General features: G+C 33.4%; 1 protein-coding gene across 10 annotated transcripts in view; it reads left to right on the top strand.

Annotated features, from left to right (window-relative positions):
• The window catches only part of baz (par-3 family cell polarity regulator), a 144,146-nt gene that overhangs the window by 99,935 nt on the left and 26,903 nt on the right, over positions 1-17,308 (top strand). For 8 of the 10 annotated variants that reach the window (XM_074113890.1, XM_074113895.1, XM_074113893.1 and 5 more), the window contains exons 2-3: positions 2,138-2,501; positions 16,125-16,328. In XM_074113890.1, the coding sequence (XP_073969991.1) occupies positions 2,349-2,501; positions 16,125-16,328 (357 nt within the window). In that variant the 5' untranslated portion in view covers positions 2,138-2,348. The remainder of the gene's footprint in view (positions 1-2,137; positions 2,502-16,124; positions 16,329-17,308) is intronic. The other 2 variants (XM_074113892.1, XM_074113901.1) reach the window with 1 other exon arrangement.

Here is a 17,308-nt window from a genome sequence, read left to right on the forward strand (position 1 = left end):
TTAAACCTTTTTTTTTGGGAACTTTTTTGGTTCTCACTTTACCAAACTCTACTTCCGATTAGACTATGTGGTCACATCCTTGTTTTATTCATTCCGCCTATAACGCTGCTACCGATCGCTACTACGCGACTTTGTGTTCGAGTTGTTGGTGCTTTCTAGTGAACCAAATTTCTCCTACGCTTCCCTTCTTTTGGAGCGCTTCGCTAATATTTTCCACAATCTGTGCTGCCAGTGTCATTTGCTTCGAAACCAAACTATCTGAATGTAATTCATTCTTACTTTCTGCATCTATTCAGTATTTTATTGTTTATTATTACTGAGTTACCTCTTGGGCACATGTATATTATACATTGTGTGCACGTTCATCGCGTCCCGCCACAGGTTGTAAGCATTCGCATTTGTAACAGTAATAAATAAATGAAACGTCAATGAAAAAAAAACTAGATTAAAAAATATATATCTGTTATTGACTCTTTAACTTGGAAAGGATAGGTATTAAAATACACATACCTACAAATAAACCACTGATATTCACATAACTAGGTAACCAATTGACAAAAATATGTGTTATTAAAATAGGCACACCATAAAAGAAAAAATGAATGAAAAAACAAAATATTCTTTCGGAATACATAGGAAATGAACATCATAATATATCTCATGTAATTGATAATTAGCCACTTGAAATCACAAGCCATTTGAAAACCTCACACATCAACGGTTTTATTAAATTGGTAACGTTCTCCATAAAGTAGTACAGGGCGATCCAACCTTCACGTGTTTAGGAATTAAAAATGGTTTTCATACCGATTTCATTTTTTTTTAATACAGTTTAGCCTATTAGCCTATTCGTCTTCGGTCAACATGTCTGTCAATTGGTAAATACAATAGATCTTACAATCTTTTTTATGTTATTAAGGTGTAACATCTCAAAGTCACCAACTTCTCCACGTATGTTTGATTTCGCACCTGGTACTTCTCTTGAGGGAGCTTCACTTTTCCTCTGGCCGTTTCCTTTGATGAAATTCTATGGTTTAGCCATTTCCTCCCTTTCTTCTTTGTCATGTGGCTAGGACCCAAAACCGAGGGAGAATGAGAGATTTTCCAACTCCGATAAGTGGGCGTCGTTTTTATTAGTCACGTAGGCCTCGTGAAGCTGTTCGGCGATCACGATTATTCCAGTTTGTTGTTCATACATTACTTGATCTCTACAGGATAAGCATTCTGCATGCCCTCTTGAAATAAGGCGTACCTTTGCTAATTCATTAATTTAAACATATTTTGTTGGAAGTTTTACTATTTATTTTGCCGATTTTTATCAATGATTTTATTTTACAATGATTGAATTTTTAATTATAATAAAATTTACCAACCTATCTTACCATTTTCCCAGGAAGTCAATCACTGGTCTCAAACAAAAAAGCTGTAGGACTAGTAATTGACATACATGTCAATTACTGGGCAGATTGCCGTTTCAAGGACCAGTGATTGACAGCCCCATTTTAATCCTCAATGCTTCTTATAAATAAAAAAAAAACTATATAAATGAAATCTACAAGTAATACTAATTATAACAGAACATTGATAACCACACGAATATACGAACAAATAAACGAAAAATAAGAAAAAAGGAAAATTATTTTCTTATCAATCCTCCTTAGCAACGGCTTGTTTTTCCTTGATTTTGAACTTTTAACACAAATAACCTTCCACTGATACCAAGGAACCTTCCAATAATTAATATTTTTCTGGAACTGCTGCCCAAAGGCTTCTCAATAACGAAATTGAAAGAATCACCACTAAAAACGGCTCATATCCCTTATAATACCAGTTTATTTCTGGTATGTCAATTACTGGTGCCCAGTCAATTACTGGTCCCTTCACCCTAATTCACATTCATTCACTTAATATTAAGACAAAAATGTTATTAAAATGTTTTACTTTAATTTTTTTATTTAATTAGTTTAAATATGTGACAATAAAGATGTAGTTTATAAATCAAACGATAAATTTAATATGAAAACCGTAAATTGTAAAAGATACTCTTAATTTGATTTTAAGAAATAACAGAAGACTTGACAGAAAAATAAAATTTGGATAAATGATTTACACGATATCTTTTTTCTTAATAATTTAGATAAAACAGGTGGACTTGAAAGAGGCTTTTAATTGAAGAAGGATTGATCAAAGCTATAAAGAGAAAGGTGTTTCGACGACGAAAATGAAATAAAAAGAAATATTTCACAAAATTGAAGAAAAGAAGTAGCGAAGAAAGTGTGTCTACGTGTGAGTGAGGTGCTAGTGTACAGACCGGTGACGTGTTCGTGGCGGTTGGTGGGGGGCGGGCGATGTTGGAACACTGTAGCAGTGGCACTAGTTGTAGACAAGTGGCTGGCAAACTGGCGAACAACGTCTGCGGATTGTTCTCATGGAAACAGAAGTACGAAGTACAAAGGATACAGAAGAAGAACAATGTCGATCAACAACCACCCACCATTCTGGTCTGTCCAATTATTCTATTCATTTAATTATAATTGTTATTAGTTAAGTATACTTTATATTTATTCGGAAATCCAGGATTTCGATCAAATAACATCAATGACCGGTTTTTCCAAGCAAGAAAACCTTAACATTTTCCCCTGTTTAGTTAGTTCTAGCTTTGATCGCCTGATCTAAAGCTCCTGCGGGTCTTTGGTTCGCTTTATCAGGATAAGTCCTCTATGCGTTCAGCCTAATTTGATTCCCTAATAATTTGTTCTGATTTAAGTATCAGCTAGAACAATGGCTCCTGGGATAGACCTTGATTGTTAATACTTAACCCAAATTTAATATAAGAATTTTTTTGTATTACGATACTTTTAGACATTTTGGTGATTCTTGTGATCTTCTAGTTTCTTTGGGCAGAATGTTGGTGTTTTCTTTAAAGAAGCTAGATAAGTTTGGCCATTCGTTTCTGGTGGTCTATTTTCTTCATTCCCAACGTCTACGATCTTTTGGAAGGTCTAGTTTATCCTTTAAGTTGAATCTTTCTGCTTATTTCTACCAGACTCACATTATTCTTCTACTTTCATGGACCTTGTACGATACTCTTCAGCACTTTTATTGACACTTCCAATATTCGTACAATACCCTTAACAGAGCTATTTGGGTTTGGAACCAACCACTCAACAGTAAAATTCACCAGGGCATTAACCCTCATTCCATAATTCCAGAAAACTATATTTTAAACACAGACATTTCGTTTTGATTTGATAACCATCCTGCATCGGTTCCATCTAGCTGTCTATCTAAGGGTCTCTCCGGAACTTCTTCCTTTCAGGTTCCTGCCTAACACGATTACCTAAAGATAGAGGTGCCAAGATGCAAGATTTAGTGACTCTGATTCAAATAATAACTTTACTTAAAAGCATCCTTCTTGTTAAGTCCTTATTTAACCCAAACTACGCTAAATAATTTTGCCATATTCTTTTCAATATTGTTTCCCTACCATCTATCTCGATTTGTAATTGTTTTGTTGCATGAAATTATTGTAATTAATTCCAGAGTGTTAAGCGATTAGTTGATATTCAGATGGGTGCCTAAGAACGTGATTTGTTTTCTCTAGATAATCCTGGCAGGTTACTTTACATCATCAGTTTGAATTCAGTTCTTAACATCGTCGAAATCCCATTTAAATTTTATTATTAAATTAGACATCCCAAATAATTAAATTAATTTACTCAATAAAATCTTTTTCTTTTACGTTTCAGCCTTACTCCTCCATCTCTTACAGAAATCTTTCTCTTAAACCTTACTGCCTTAATCCTCCATCTCTTAACAGCTGATTCCTAAAAGCATTACCACTTAATGAAGCCACCACATGTAAAGCTAATATTTTATGTTATCCTTTCACTTTTATAGAAGTTTCTATTCCATCCAAGTTCCCTCTTCATCACTTCTCTTTTTTGATTAATTAATTTTACTGTATTAATAAAATTAATACTGCTTCTCCAACTTAAAATTGTGAAATTTTTATTTCATTTATATAATAAGTACTATATTAAAAATTTTATTTATATAATACCGTGTATTCTAAATGGCCAACTCACCATCTTTACAAGATGAATAAATCCAAGCTGTGTTCAGTATGCTCTGCAGCTAGCTTATTCCATAATTCATTACAACTATATTCATACATCTAGTGGCTAGTTACAGAAATGGTATGAATGCCATACTGGTATTGGTCTCCCATTTTGCGTACTCTAACCACGCAGTTTTTTATTATTAATCATTTAATTGGAATTTTATGAGCAATACTATATTTAAACAGCTGAACATATTTCTGATAATTGAATAATAATTTTCAAAATAGGTAGTGAAAATTCTCTCTAATAAATAACTCCTCATTAATATATATATATATATGTTACATTTTCTTTTTTTTATATTGCTGAAGTTTTGAAGTAAATAAAACAAAGAACACATTTATTTAGAATTCCCTGACCTCATTTATGAAGCACAAATTATCTTCTGGGCGGGGGTAGAGGGAAAAAGGCTGCTACCGAGACAGGAAATTTGATGGAAAACATCAATTTCCATCAAAACGGTGACAACCAGTTTACTAACAGCACATTTACACCCTAAATTACTCTCTCTGTAGTTTATTACTATGTTCTGACATATTTTACTACTTGTTCTCATTCTATAATTCCTTCTAATTATGTTTTCCTATTTATTGGGTAAATAACTCCATTATGATTTTCTTTGATTTGGTAAAAAAGGAAAGTATTGGGTTCGTGATAAAAATATTTTTTAAATCCTAGTTTTGGCTAGGAATATCCCGTTTTGAAACGCGTGTTTTTCTTTTTTACTTTTTGATAGCTCCTTCTGTCCTTTCGATCAATCTTTCTTGGAGCTTTTTATTTATCTATCTAGCAATTGAACATCAAAAAAACATACTTTCGATCTTAAATCAGTTTTTCGTCGTTGTATTTACTGATCCGGCATATTTTTAACCATTGTTTCCAAACATTCTGCTTCTGTTTCGGTCTCCTTTTTGTATCAAAAATTTTGATAATGATTTTTATAAACTCAAATTCTTATAAATTAAATTAGCTTTAATAAATCGTAAAGAATGTTCTAGATTTTGTAAATTTATTAAGAGAAAAAATAGTCTTAATTCATTGAAGCATAACTGTTGATTCAGGCAAGAGAATTACTCAGAACATAGCTCTACTATTGCCCCTTATCTCTCAACGCTGCTAGCATATTTTATGGTCTAATGAGGCAGCTGCGTAATGTATGTAGTTAATTTTGTGATATGTTTTGTAATTTCAAAAAAAGAAGAAGATATTTCTGATAAATTTTGCGGCCCCTTCTTGTACGAGGGTCGTTTGAAAAGTCCGTGCAAAGTCAGAGAGATAGCACCACTGGCGCGTATCGAGGTTATGTTTAGTTAGTAGCATCTCTTGGAAGAACACACACCTAGTTTCAGCCAGATCGGTCTATTTCTTTGTGTTTGGCATTCGTTTGAATCGAGGAAGTCGAGTGATTTTCAAAAAATGGACGAAAAAGAATTTCGTGTGTTGATTAAACACTACTTTATGAAAGGCAAAACGCCTGAGGAGACTAAAGAGAAGCTTGATAAACATTATGGTGACTCTGCACCTTCGATTAGAACAGTTTATAAGTGGTTTCAAAATTTTCGGAGTGGCCATATGGGCACAAGTGACGCAGAACGTTCTGGACGCCCTGTTGAGGTTACTACTCCAGAAATCATTGATAAAATCCATGATATGGTGATGGATGGAAGGTGCGTGAGATTGCTAGTGCTGTGGGCATCTGGAATGAACGGGTACATAATATTTTGCATCAACATTTGGACATGACAAAGCTATCCGCAAGATGGGTGCCGCGATTGCTCACGCTTGACCAAAAACGAAATCGTGTGAAGTGTTGCAAGGACGGTTTGCAGCTGTTCCAGAAGAATCCGCAGGACTTTAAGCGTCGTTTCGTCACTGTGGATGAAACATGGATACATCACTACACTCCTGAGACCAAAGAACAATCTAAACAATGGGTTACCAAGGGGGAATCTGCGCCAAAAAAGGCGAAAACCGTTCCTTCGGCCGGAAAGATTATGGCGACTGTCTTTTGGGATTCGCAAGGAATAATCCTCATCGACTATCTGGAAAAGGGTAAAACTATTACAGGTGCATATTATTCATCGTTATTGGACCGTTTGAAAACCGAGCTGCAAGAAAAACGCCCACGATTGGCCCACAAAAAAGTTATTTTCCATCACGACAACGCACCAGCTCACACCTCAGCAGTTGTGGTCGCAAAATTAATGGAAATAGGGTTCCTACTCGTTTCACATCACCCCTATTCTCCAGACTTGGCTCCCTCGGACTACTATTTGTTCCCCAATATGAGGAAATGGCTGGCGGGAAAAAGATTTTATTCAAACGAGGAGGTGATTGCAGAAACGAATGGCTATTTTTCAGACTTGGACAAATCCTATTATTCGGAAGGGATCAACAAACTAGAGCAGCGTTGGTCAAAGTGTATAAGCCTAAAAGGAGACTATGTTGAAAAATAAAAGTTTACCCCAAAAAATTAAGTAGTTTTTATTTTTGCACGGACTTTTCAAACGACCCTCGTACATGCTTCCGGACAGTTTGATGGTAAAATTTGACACAAGTATAGTGCGAGAAACTTCCTCCGGTCAGAGTAAAAGACGGATCAAATCGAAGAGAATTTCGAGGATTATTTTTAGATAATTCTTTCTCTATAGAGTTTGAATGTTTTCTCCAAACTCGATTCTATCACATATACACGGCTGATATTTGAGTTGGTTGATTGTATAGCACCGCGTTGTACGTGAATGAGGTCTAAGATAAGTATATTATTGGTCTGAAATGATTCTTGTGTAGAGAACACAAAAGATATATATACTTATATACAAGAGGCTGTGACTTTTGTTTCCGTTTTAAAAAGAAAAAAAAATGGAAGGAAGGAAATAAAACACGGTCGTCTAGAAATTACAACAGCTTTCTTGATCGGTGAAAGTTCTGTCTTTCCCCCTCTCTTTACTTGTTCAGAAAATAATTGATCATAATCTCAAAATGGTTTTATCTTATTCACGTAATTATATTGGCCAGTTATTAATTTTTATGTTGAAAATAATCGTATTTAATGAAAAATTACCCAATTAGAACCATTTAATTATCTGATCCAATCAAAAAATGTATAACTTTCACTCTAATTATTTTTTACTTCAAAAGAATTTTTTGTTTGTATGTATATTCAGATTTATTTCTGTTGTAAAATGATGAGTTGGTAACACTGTTAGGTTTTACTGAGGAAGTAGTTCGGTTGATTGGTTCACGGGTGTTTAATTTTAATTTACGAGTAATGGATTGGTTAAGCTAACTTTTTATACGAGGAAGAAGAGAGATTTTGTGTTCGTCATAGTGTCTTGATAACTTGATAGTAAGTTTAAGATCAACGTAAATCTCGTGGTAAACTCGACTTATTGTGGTGCTTAACCTGCCAAAAAGTAAGACTTCCTAGCTAGTGGTTTGGATCTGCGTAATTAGTGGCGATCTCTTTATAATCTCGTTTTCTTATCACAATCGTGATAGAGATACATTCGCTCCATTGCGAATGAACGATGAGATTATCGAATCTCTGTAGCTTATCATTCACTGATAAGTTATTAAACGATCAAAATTAACAATGAAAGAGCTGATGCAATCGGTGACGAAAAGATCCAGCACATCATACTGTGGAACCCGAGCCTGTCTTGGCATTTTCAAAACATGATTATAGCGTCGTGATTATCGAGTATTGGTGGCTTCGGGAATTGGAGAAGGATTTAATCCAGATACTGCGCCAGAATCTGGATTTGAGATAGAAGCATTTCTAGGGGGCGGGGGGATGAAAACTGGGTTAGCTTGTTGTGATTGGTTAAACTGAACGCTGAAATCATTGGAATGATGACCAATGCCATCTATAAATGAAGCCTTATGCCATTATCTGAATGCCAATATAGGATATTTGGCGCTGGCCAAGTTATTAATGGGTGAAGTTCTAAGTCAGTTAAAGGTCGTATATATTAAATTGTGCCCCGGTTGAACTGATCTTTGAGAGAATCTGAGGAGAAACGCATCGTGTCTTGATTACGTTGCTTTGTTGCATACGTTATTTGCTAATATTAGTAACGTTTTCTGCATCCAATCATCTACAACTACAACAATGTTGGCGGAGGATCCACCACTTTTTTTTGAAAAAAAAAAAGAGAGTGTACGAGCAGAAGCAGTCGATTGAGCTTTGATTTATCATGGCGCATTAAAGTTGAAGGTCTTATGCCAAGAAAAGTCGTAACGTTATTTAAAACTGTATTAAATTAGATAAATAATATTGAGAAAGAAAGATAGAGGCTTATCGCATAAAAATATATATTCTCTTAAAGTGATAATAAATCCAATAATTAATACAAATATATATAAACTAAATAAAAGAAGTTTACCTCTTGTTAATACGCTATTCGATTGGCGATCATTGAATTTTAAATTCTTTTAAAATTTAAAACTGAAAAAAATTCTGAATAAGGTATTAATATTATATTGAATATATATTATTATATTAAATAGTATATTAAATTCCTTTTCTTTTTGTACCACTTTTTTATTTTGTCCTTGTAGTTGAGCTTATTTATTACAGTTTTTTTATCGTGTATTAATTATTGGCTACACGTGATTTAGTTCTGGCGAGCAGTTTAATTAATAATAATACAATTTCATTAAATAGATGTAGTTATCTGATGAATGCAAATCAATAATAAATGAAACTTTTATTTTCATTTAAAAAAAAATAAAAAAAAAGTTAAAAACTAACAAATCAAAATTTGTCCTTTTGATTTTGTAATCGACCTCGACATTCTTAGTTTGCCATATTTTATTTACATGAGAGGTGATTATGTTTTTTTAAAAAAAATATATATTGTTTTATTTAATTTTCATTTTTATTGAAAAGCATCTGTTCTCTGTCTCCATGAATTGTGAAAATTACTATTTCTTCTTTGTATAACTGACGGTTACAAATTGTGGTAGATCATACTGGCAGTGGACAATCAGCTGACTTAGGAAGTCAGCTGAGATTACATACCACTGAATAGTTTATAATTATTACAAAGTACACTTAGGCATGTCCCTTGTATGTGATTGTATGTTATCAGTAACAATATAACAATGACTGTGTACAAGATAAAACAATGATAATGTTAGTGTGTCCTTTTTTGTTCAAGGTTTTAAGGGAAAAAAGCGCGAAGGATCTTCTTTGTTTTTTTATCTATTTATTTTTATTTTGTGGCAAGGAAATCATCTTTTAAGAATCTTATTATTTCTAAGGGTGTTACTTTTAGGCTCACTTTTTAGATAACTTTTAGGTTTTTTAAGGATGTGGTTATCAGTTGAACGGAAGTTGCATTCTAGTTATTGGATTTTCATCTGGGCAAAACCCCTTAACAAGTTGAGCCAAATCTCTATTACGGTGCGTTCGACGTGTATACTCGTTGTGAAAAATATAAAATTGCCATTAACTGTAAAAACCTCGAAATTTTAATAAAATACAATAAGAATATTATTTGGTGGGATGTTTCCTTTATCTTACCAATAGAACTGCTAAGTATTTTATACGGAGTAGGTGGTGGGAGTCAGCCAAATGATAAGTGGTTGGTACATGTTTGGTCTCCGCATTAGAGATTGGGGAATTAAGCACACAAATAGAAGCTCTCAAGCCCTTGTGCAATGCCCGTTTTTACCTCAGACCTCAGTACGAGCATGATTTCATTTTGCACAGAATTCAAAGCTCTTTTCTTCCTTGCAAAAAAGTTCTTGCGTCCCCTACATAACTAGGCAATGCATACGTGAAGCGGTGCAAGATTTTGAAAGAGCACAGAATGCTCTGGTAATCTGTAAGCCCCCAGAGAGATTGCAGAAAAAGTGCTGCTTGCAGTGACTATTACGACTATTGTAAACTTTTGGTTGTTTTTGCCCTTCGTTCGACGTGTATACCACGTCATTGTCTGATTTTAATTCAGCACACTGTGGGGGGTGTTTTTAAAACTGAATTCCACCGCTTAACTATTTAAATAAAGGTAAATTATAGTAGAAAATATCAAGTTTTTCCATTAAACGGAAGCTCTGCTTTCATTCCAAATTTAACTCTTCCTGATACCGCCTCATAGATTTCAAGTCCCTTAATTTAAGGAACAACACATAGTTATGAATATCTCTAATAGAATTATTCCTGCTGAAAGCCATTTCGACCATTCACAGTGCATAAATTCATCTCCCATTATCCTGTGAAATGAACTAAACGAATTCTTCCTTTGACAGGATTCTAAAAGTAATTATTAATGTTAATGACTTTTTATTTGCATAAGTGTTTTTAATAGTTGAATTTTCTAAAGAATAATTTCACCACGGTTGTAAAGTGCCAGACAATATATATATAAATAACTCGCTAACTAAGACGCTATACTTTATTCTGCGCTGAATAAAGTATAATTAATTCATCATAATAAAATATGCTAATATTATTTTAAGGTAACCGAGGTATGAAGTTTGTTGACCATGGGAAATCGCTTGTGGTTATAATTATTATTGTGGGAGTGGCTTTTTTAAATGGTAATTAGCAGCGTAAAAATATCTTATATTGAGAAAAGTAAATTAACTTTGTGCTTTCTTTAAAACTTACAGTTCTAATAGTTAAGGTTGTTTTGATGAAACGACAGAAGTAAAATCAGCATTTACCCAACTTCAGTTCGTAGATGTTCGAAAATGTTTATGAACTCTACTTCAAGTTGTTTCTAAATTTTCCGGATTACCCTTACCTACTATTAGGGCTATCAAGGTACCTTAACTTCGGCAAGGAACCCACGCTTTCATAAATACTTATAGAAGATTTTAAAAACACATTAAGCTACATTGCACTTTTGGAAATTTTTATTGTAAGTGATGTCTTTTAAGTAATATAGACCCTCGTCGCTATAAAACATCTGAAACACGTTTATTTAAAAGAAAAACTGCAAATACTATCATAAAATTATCATAATCATTACTTTGACATCAGATTAAAGTGCAATTGTTTTGGTTCAGCAGTAGGAAAATAAACATCATTGGTTTAGGATTCATTCTCGGGTCCAACTGCAGCTTATACAGTTCACAGCATCCTCTAATTTTAACTCACAATATCTCCTTCAACCAATCATCAGATCATTACAAAAACTTGGAACAAATATGCTTATGGCATCTTTACAAAAGATACTATTTTTTTTTTTTAATTTTTCTTCTACAATCATTCAATAAGATATTTTGACAACATTCGTCTCTTACAATGCAGATAATAAGACAAGCAATCAGTATATTGCCCAAAAAACAAAGTAATCAATCAAGAAAATGAAATAATAAAAACTAGAACAAACACTTCTGCCGATATATTTAGTCAGATTTATTTATTGAAGTACACGGTTATTATAAAATGAATAATAATTTTCTTTTCTTTTTATATCTGCGATTAGCTCAGCAAGAAAACGTGACTTATTCTCGATGGCCCTTCATCAATCACAATCATTGTTGTTGATCACTGATGTCAGGGTACTTTTTGGCTGAGGCAAAGCTTTACTTCTAGACTGGTTATTCACATATTATTGCCTGCAATTGGTTGTTACCGAGCATTAAATCCAGCCACATCCTGTAAACAAAAATCTAGTATAACATACGAATAGTTCACGTAAACGGGTGGCCCAGTAATCAAGAATCTTCAGCAAATCTATCAGTACTCTTTAATCATATCCTCCAGGAGAGAATCTACATCGAATCCTCCCTGCATAATTGTTTTTATATAACCTTTGTTAGGTTTCTTTGTTCCCTCCCTTGCTTCGCTAAATTCCATTCAATTTCTGTTTTCAGTATCAAAATGTTTTTGGAGGGGTGATAGAAACTGTTTGCCAGGAACTAAGCATCAATTGAGAACCTCTGATTAAACGGTTCTCTTGTAGCCATCGCGCATCTATTACAACAATCCCTGCAAATCTAACATAAACCATTTCACTTTCTAAGAAATTTAAATCGGACAAGTTAATGAAATTAGGCTACATTGTATTCTAAAAGTGGTTGATTTCTAGTATAATGTTTCCACGATGGAATCCCCCTGTTCCAGGTTGTTCATACTTGAAAATCAGGAAGTATGATTATGTTCAGGACTTGGCTAAGTGTCTACGCAGTATTGTTTTTTCTGGGTCCTTACAATTGTCAGCTTAACTAAGTGTTAATGTTGTCGTAAGCCTTGATAATGAGAAAGTTCAGTTTTAAATCTTTCTAATTTTCTTAATTGACTTTAAACTAAATTTCCTTATTGCCCCCAAATCAAATGTATTTATTTCCTTTACCTTGCAAAAAATTGCATTACAATTAGCAAATTGCTTATTTTAATTGAGGCAATTTTTCTCCAAAAAACTTAACTTAACTTAACTGAAGAAAATAGAAGTATGTATAATAAAATTGCTTTCAACTCTTAGTTTTTTTTTTTTTTTAATTGTATTGCATTGACGTAAAAGTATTTGGAATGCCTTGTACAAATTATCGGAAATAGGTAAATAATACCAAGTGCGTAATTACTGCGATTACGTTACTCATTTCCATTACTTACGAGATAACCAACCTCCCTCTCCTCCTAACGTTACATTTAATTATCGGTTTTTCTTTTAAAATATTTAAACCATTCCTTAGCTTATCTCTGTGCAGATAATAAAGTGTCAGGTTAATGTACTTAATGGGGTAGTTTACTTTTTATCTTATTTTTTTCAGACATAAAAATTGGTCTACCTATATTTTATATTTCAAAAGATTAGTTAGTCATTCTACTTAGGGTTATATTAAGTTATAATAGGTATAATGGAGGCTGTCACTTCCTCCTCAGGTACCTGAAGTTGCCCTTGCCAGCTTCACGCCCTATGTTTTTCAATATATACAACTGTACTGCATGCGCCACGGTAGCCGAGCGGTTAAGAGACGAGACCTGTAAAATATAAATTGTTGGTATTGGGTTCGATTCCCGGTCTTAGGCCTTGGATTTTATTTAATGGTTAAAAGAAATTTACAGTAAAGTATGTTTGCTAGTCGCCTCTGTCCACTGTCACCTAATTTGGTAGTTGGACGTAAAGCCTGCCTGAAAAAAAAATAGGCTTTGGTCTTTACTTTTATAGAACTACTGCAATGAACTTTACTTAAATTGCAGCTATGTTAATGTTATTTATTACTTTCAAAATCAACTTTCAAGAGGAGGTAGAAGGCCATATTCTACATAGTAATCAGACTGTGTTCTGATTCCATAATTTTATGGGTAGGTTTGTGGTGTGGAGTGGAGTGGGGGGAAACGTGATACTTAACATTTCGAAAAATTATATTTTTATCACAATTACCATAATAATGAAAAATATACACATAAAAAACTATGGAGGCATTCCTCAAACTAAGATATTCACTTAGGCAGAGCCTCATGTTCTTGGACCAACATCCTCTCAGAATGAGATAAGGTGTACTTCCCTTCGAGAGAACTATAACCGGAAGGGATCTGTGAAGTGTGAGTTAAAAAAATAAAAAATAAGATTTCCTTGCCTGGGTTCTTGTTCAACTCAGAGTGAACCTAAAACAAATGCTAGGCCACAAACGCGGTGGTACCTGCAAATCTTGTGGATTACCTACACGTTGCTCCATTATCTAGGATTCGATTTCCGGTCTTAGCATTGGGTTTTATTTTGTTAAATAAGAATGAGCTCCCTTTAAGGGGTTCCATACGTTTTGCTTGGTTGTTTTTAGTACCGCAACGAGACTCAAAGCTCTGTACAAGTCCCGTAATTTAAAATTTAGGTATTTTCTTCTTTTTTTCTGTTCAGTAGTTTTTCTAAATTATTTGATAAAAATAATTATTATTTAGCCGTTATTTTGTATAATATTTGGAATTAATGTCGTGATTAAATGATACAAAAATTTTGCGTTGGATTTTGAATTGTAACCGATCAACCAAAGTACGAAACCGTCAGCGTGAACTTGCAGGTAGGAGGAATCCAATTCGTATTCCGCTTACGTCATGAGAGTTTAATTTTATAGCAGGTTGAACCCTACTTGATTACTTTTCATATAAAAGTAAAATGCATTTATTGGGGAGTGTTATGAGGGAAATGATCAAAATTCCCTTCTCAGTTTACCCTTTCTCCGCTTATATGACGTGGAAACAGTGTAGCCAAAATTTCAACTTTAAGGGAAATTAGTTTTCTCAAAACAGGACTTTAAGCGCTGCTGGTTCATCTGGAAAAACTTCTGAAACTTGTCAATAATGAAATTTTAGGTCGCCATAATTAATTTGAGCGTGTAACAATCGATTTTTAGGAAAAATTTCTTCCTTTAATAGAGCTTCAGCTAATAAAAAAGATTTATGCGCTGTAAATGTGCAGCATAATTTGATAGAAGTTAGGTTTTTAGAAGGAGCTAATCTCAGTTGCATCAGCATTTTGGGCCCAGGGTCACTTTCACTTGCCTGGTCTCTCTCTTCAGTATATCTCTTCTGTGTACCCCCCCATTTGCCTCCATGTATTCCTCCAATACCATGGTTCCCAGATGTTGCTACCAGGATTTGTAAAAAGCCTAAGCAGCCACGAAGCGGAATTGAAGAAGAGATACCTTTTCTTCTTTTTTTGTGCTGCAATTTCAGTTAGTTTATTATAATTTTTTTTTTTTTTGAAGTGCAATTACTCTGATGACGCTGTGGGGAATTTATAAATTCACCAGACATATTCTTTTTTTTTTATATCATTCGCCAAAGATAGGACGTGAAAAAAGTATGCAATGACAGGTGCCTCTAAAAATATACGTCTTCACAAATATTTGAATAATTTATTTGCAAATCGTTACGTCATTTGTATTCAAGTGATCTTATTTCCTTTTGCTTGTTTTTACGTCTTAAATAAATTGCATTTTTCTAACTTGTATTATTTCCCAATGAGGGGTAGCGTATCTTGCTTTTTCAGATCTTGGTTTTCAATTTTTCTAATGTTGCACAGTGTTTTTCCTTTGTTAAAGAAAAACTAGGGCGCGTAAAGATGATGCATTCAGTACTTGTACCACAATCTTTCTCTCTCTTGTCCATTGCGGTATTTAGTGAGCTTGAATCCAACTACAGATATAAAATTTATTTTTAAAAAAACCTTCTGAGATTCAAAATTTAATTATTTCTCTATATTAAATCCACTTTTATAATAAACACTAAACTGAACATCTAACAAGAATACAGAACTCGAAGTTATTAGAGTAAACAAACTGAACTGTAGTTTTCACCTTTCAGTTTTCTATAATAATATATCTGTAAAGCAGTCCAGTCTTTTACGGTGCTTAATTTTGAGTTATAAAGCCTTCCCTCTTTACGTGGTTACCAAGCGCCAGAGAGATTACTGTATTAACGGGAATATGATGTCCTCATTCTAAATCCAGCTTTAAAAACTGCATTCTGTATAGTGCATTGTATTTTTTTTTTTTTTTTTCTTAAAAGTGACACGAAGTATTTGAGAAGATATTTGATTCTGAAATATTTTCTAACTTTAAAAAATGTATTTAAAATATAATTTTTAAGATTTAAAAAATTTGTTTAATACATTTTGAGGACCGAAAAGTATTATTTAAGAAAATTATATAAAAATGCTGTTCCCCATGATTTCGAATAAATCATGAGATGCTTACTTGATAATTTTAAGCTGAAAGTGACCTAGAATTCATTTAATTAATTCTTCTTGAAACTATATTAAAGTGAAAATATTTAATAAGTTTTCTCCTTTAATATTTTAATGCTTTTTTAACATATTTTTTTTTTTGTTTTCTAGTAGAATTCCATTGAAAAAAATAATTAGGATAAAAATGAAGTAAGATAATAGGTTAATTGTAGGGTACCCTGATCCTTTGGTGGTATGTTCTTTAGAATGCTGGGCTAAGATAATACATTAATTATACCTTTAAAGTTTAACTATAAGGGACTATGAAAGTAGCTTCAAATTTTAATATTCTCTTCCCATTTTTTTTGTGTTACAGGGATCAGATAACTGGGTAGCCGTACACTCTTTGCAGACACAACGGGACGGAGGTATTCTAGATCCTGATGATCGGCTGCATGATGTGGCCGATGATCGTGAACAAATTATTGCCAATTTTGGCGAAGGAGAAGGGCCACATCATGGAGGTGGTGATGGAGCTTCAGGAAGTTCTGTTGGTACTTCCAGTCCGGATATATTCCAGGTTAGTCTTAGTTAGTGGATTGGTAAAGGTTGGTAAAAAAAACTTTAGTAGGAGAAGTTTGGTTTTAGGTGGGATTTTTTTAGCTGTGGTAACCTCGGACTCTTTCTTCAATGGTGTCACTTTTATTGCTATTATCATGTATAATGTTTGAACATATAAATAGTGGTGGCAGACGTGTGAGTAGTCAACGCCGATATTTTTGCTTCTTCGATCTACAAGCCTCCCAAGAATTCTCCACATTTAGGTGGAAAAACACTGCCTCGTGACGCTGTTGAATGCATCACTAATGCTTTCTAACGGCAGCTAGCTTAACTATGTTAACCTTGCCCATTATATCTCAGGGGCATTGCAAGACTTTATTTTAAATTATTATTATTATAAATAAACATCTTATGAACAATTAATTAAATTGATGTGTTCAAGTTAAGTGCTTAGAATTAAACAAAGAACTTAAAACTAAGTGTTGTTCAAGTATTACTTTACATCAAGCAGCAACCAGATCCACCATGGAAAAAGTTGATTGAAATGTAAGTGAAATTGAATATGATTCCATTAAAATACATTTTAAAAATGATCCCTTGTACAATTAATATTTATCGGAACAGCTGATGTTTCATCATGCTATGTAATTAAAATTACAATGGCATTTTTAAGGTAATTATCTACAGTGTTTATATAACCTGATAGCGCCAAATTTATTTAATTAATTATATCTTTTTTTCTTTGAATCTAATTAAAAAAATATTATTTCATTAGTCAGCCATTTATGTATGTTTTAAATTATTTTTGAACTTCTATTCACTTGTTTGCTTCTTCAACTATTCAAGGCTAATTATTGCTCTGCGAGTAATGGGCATAAGTTTCACATAAGATCGTTTTAAATCAAATTGAATGTTCACATGTAGGTTGGCTGCGTAGGAAAAATAGTTGAATTTCCTCCCTATTTTAACCGAATTTAGGAAATTACAGGAAATTAATGG

This window comes from Rhodnius prolixus, unplaced genomic scaffold, assembly GCF_049639745.1.
Source record: "Rhodnius prolixus isolate KJV_2025 unplaced genomic scaffold, Rpr scaffold_7, whole genome shotgun sequence".
NCBI lineage: Eukaryota > Metazoa > Arthropoda > Insecta > Hemiptera > Reduviidae > Rhodnius > Rhodnius prolixus.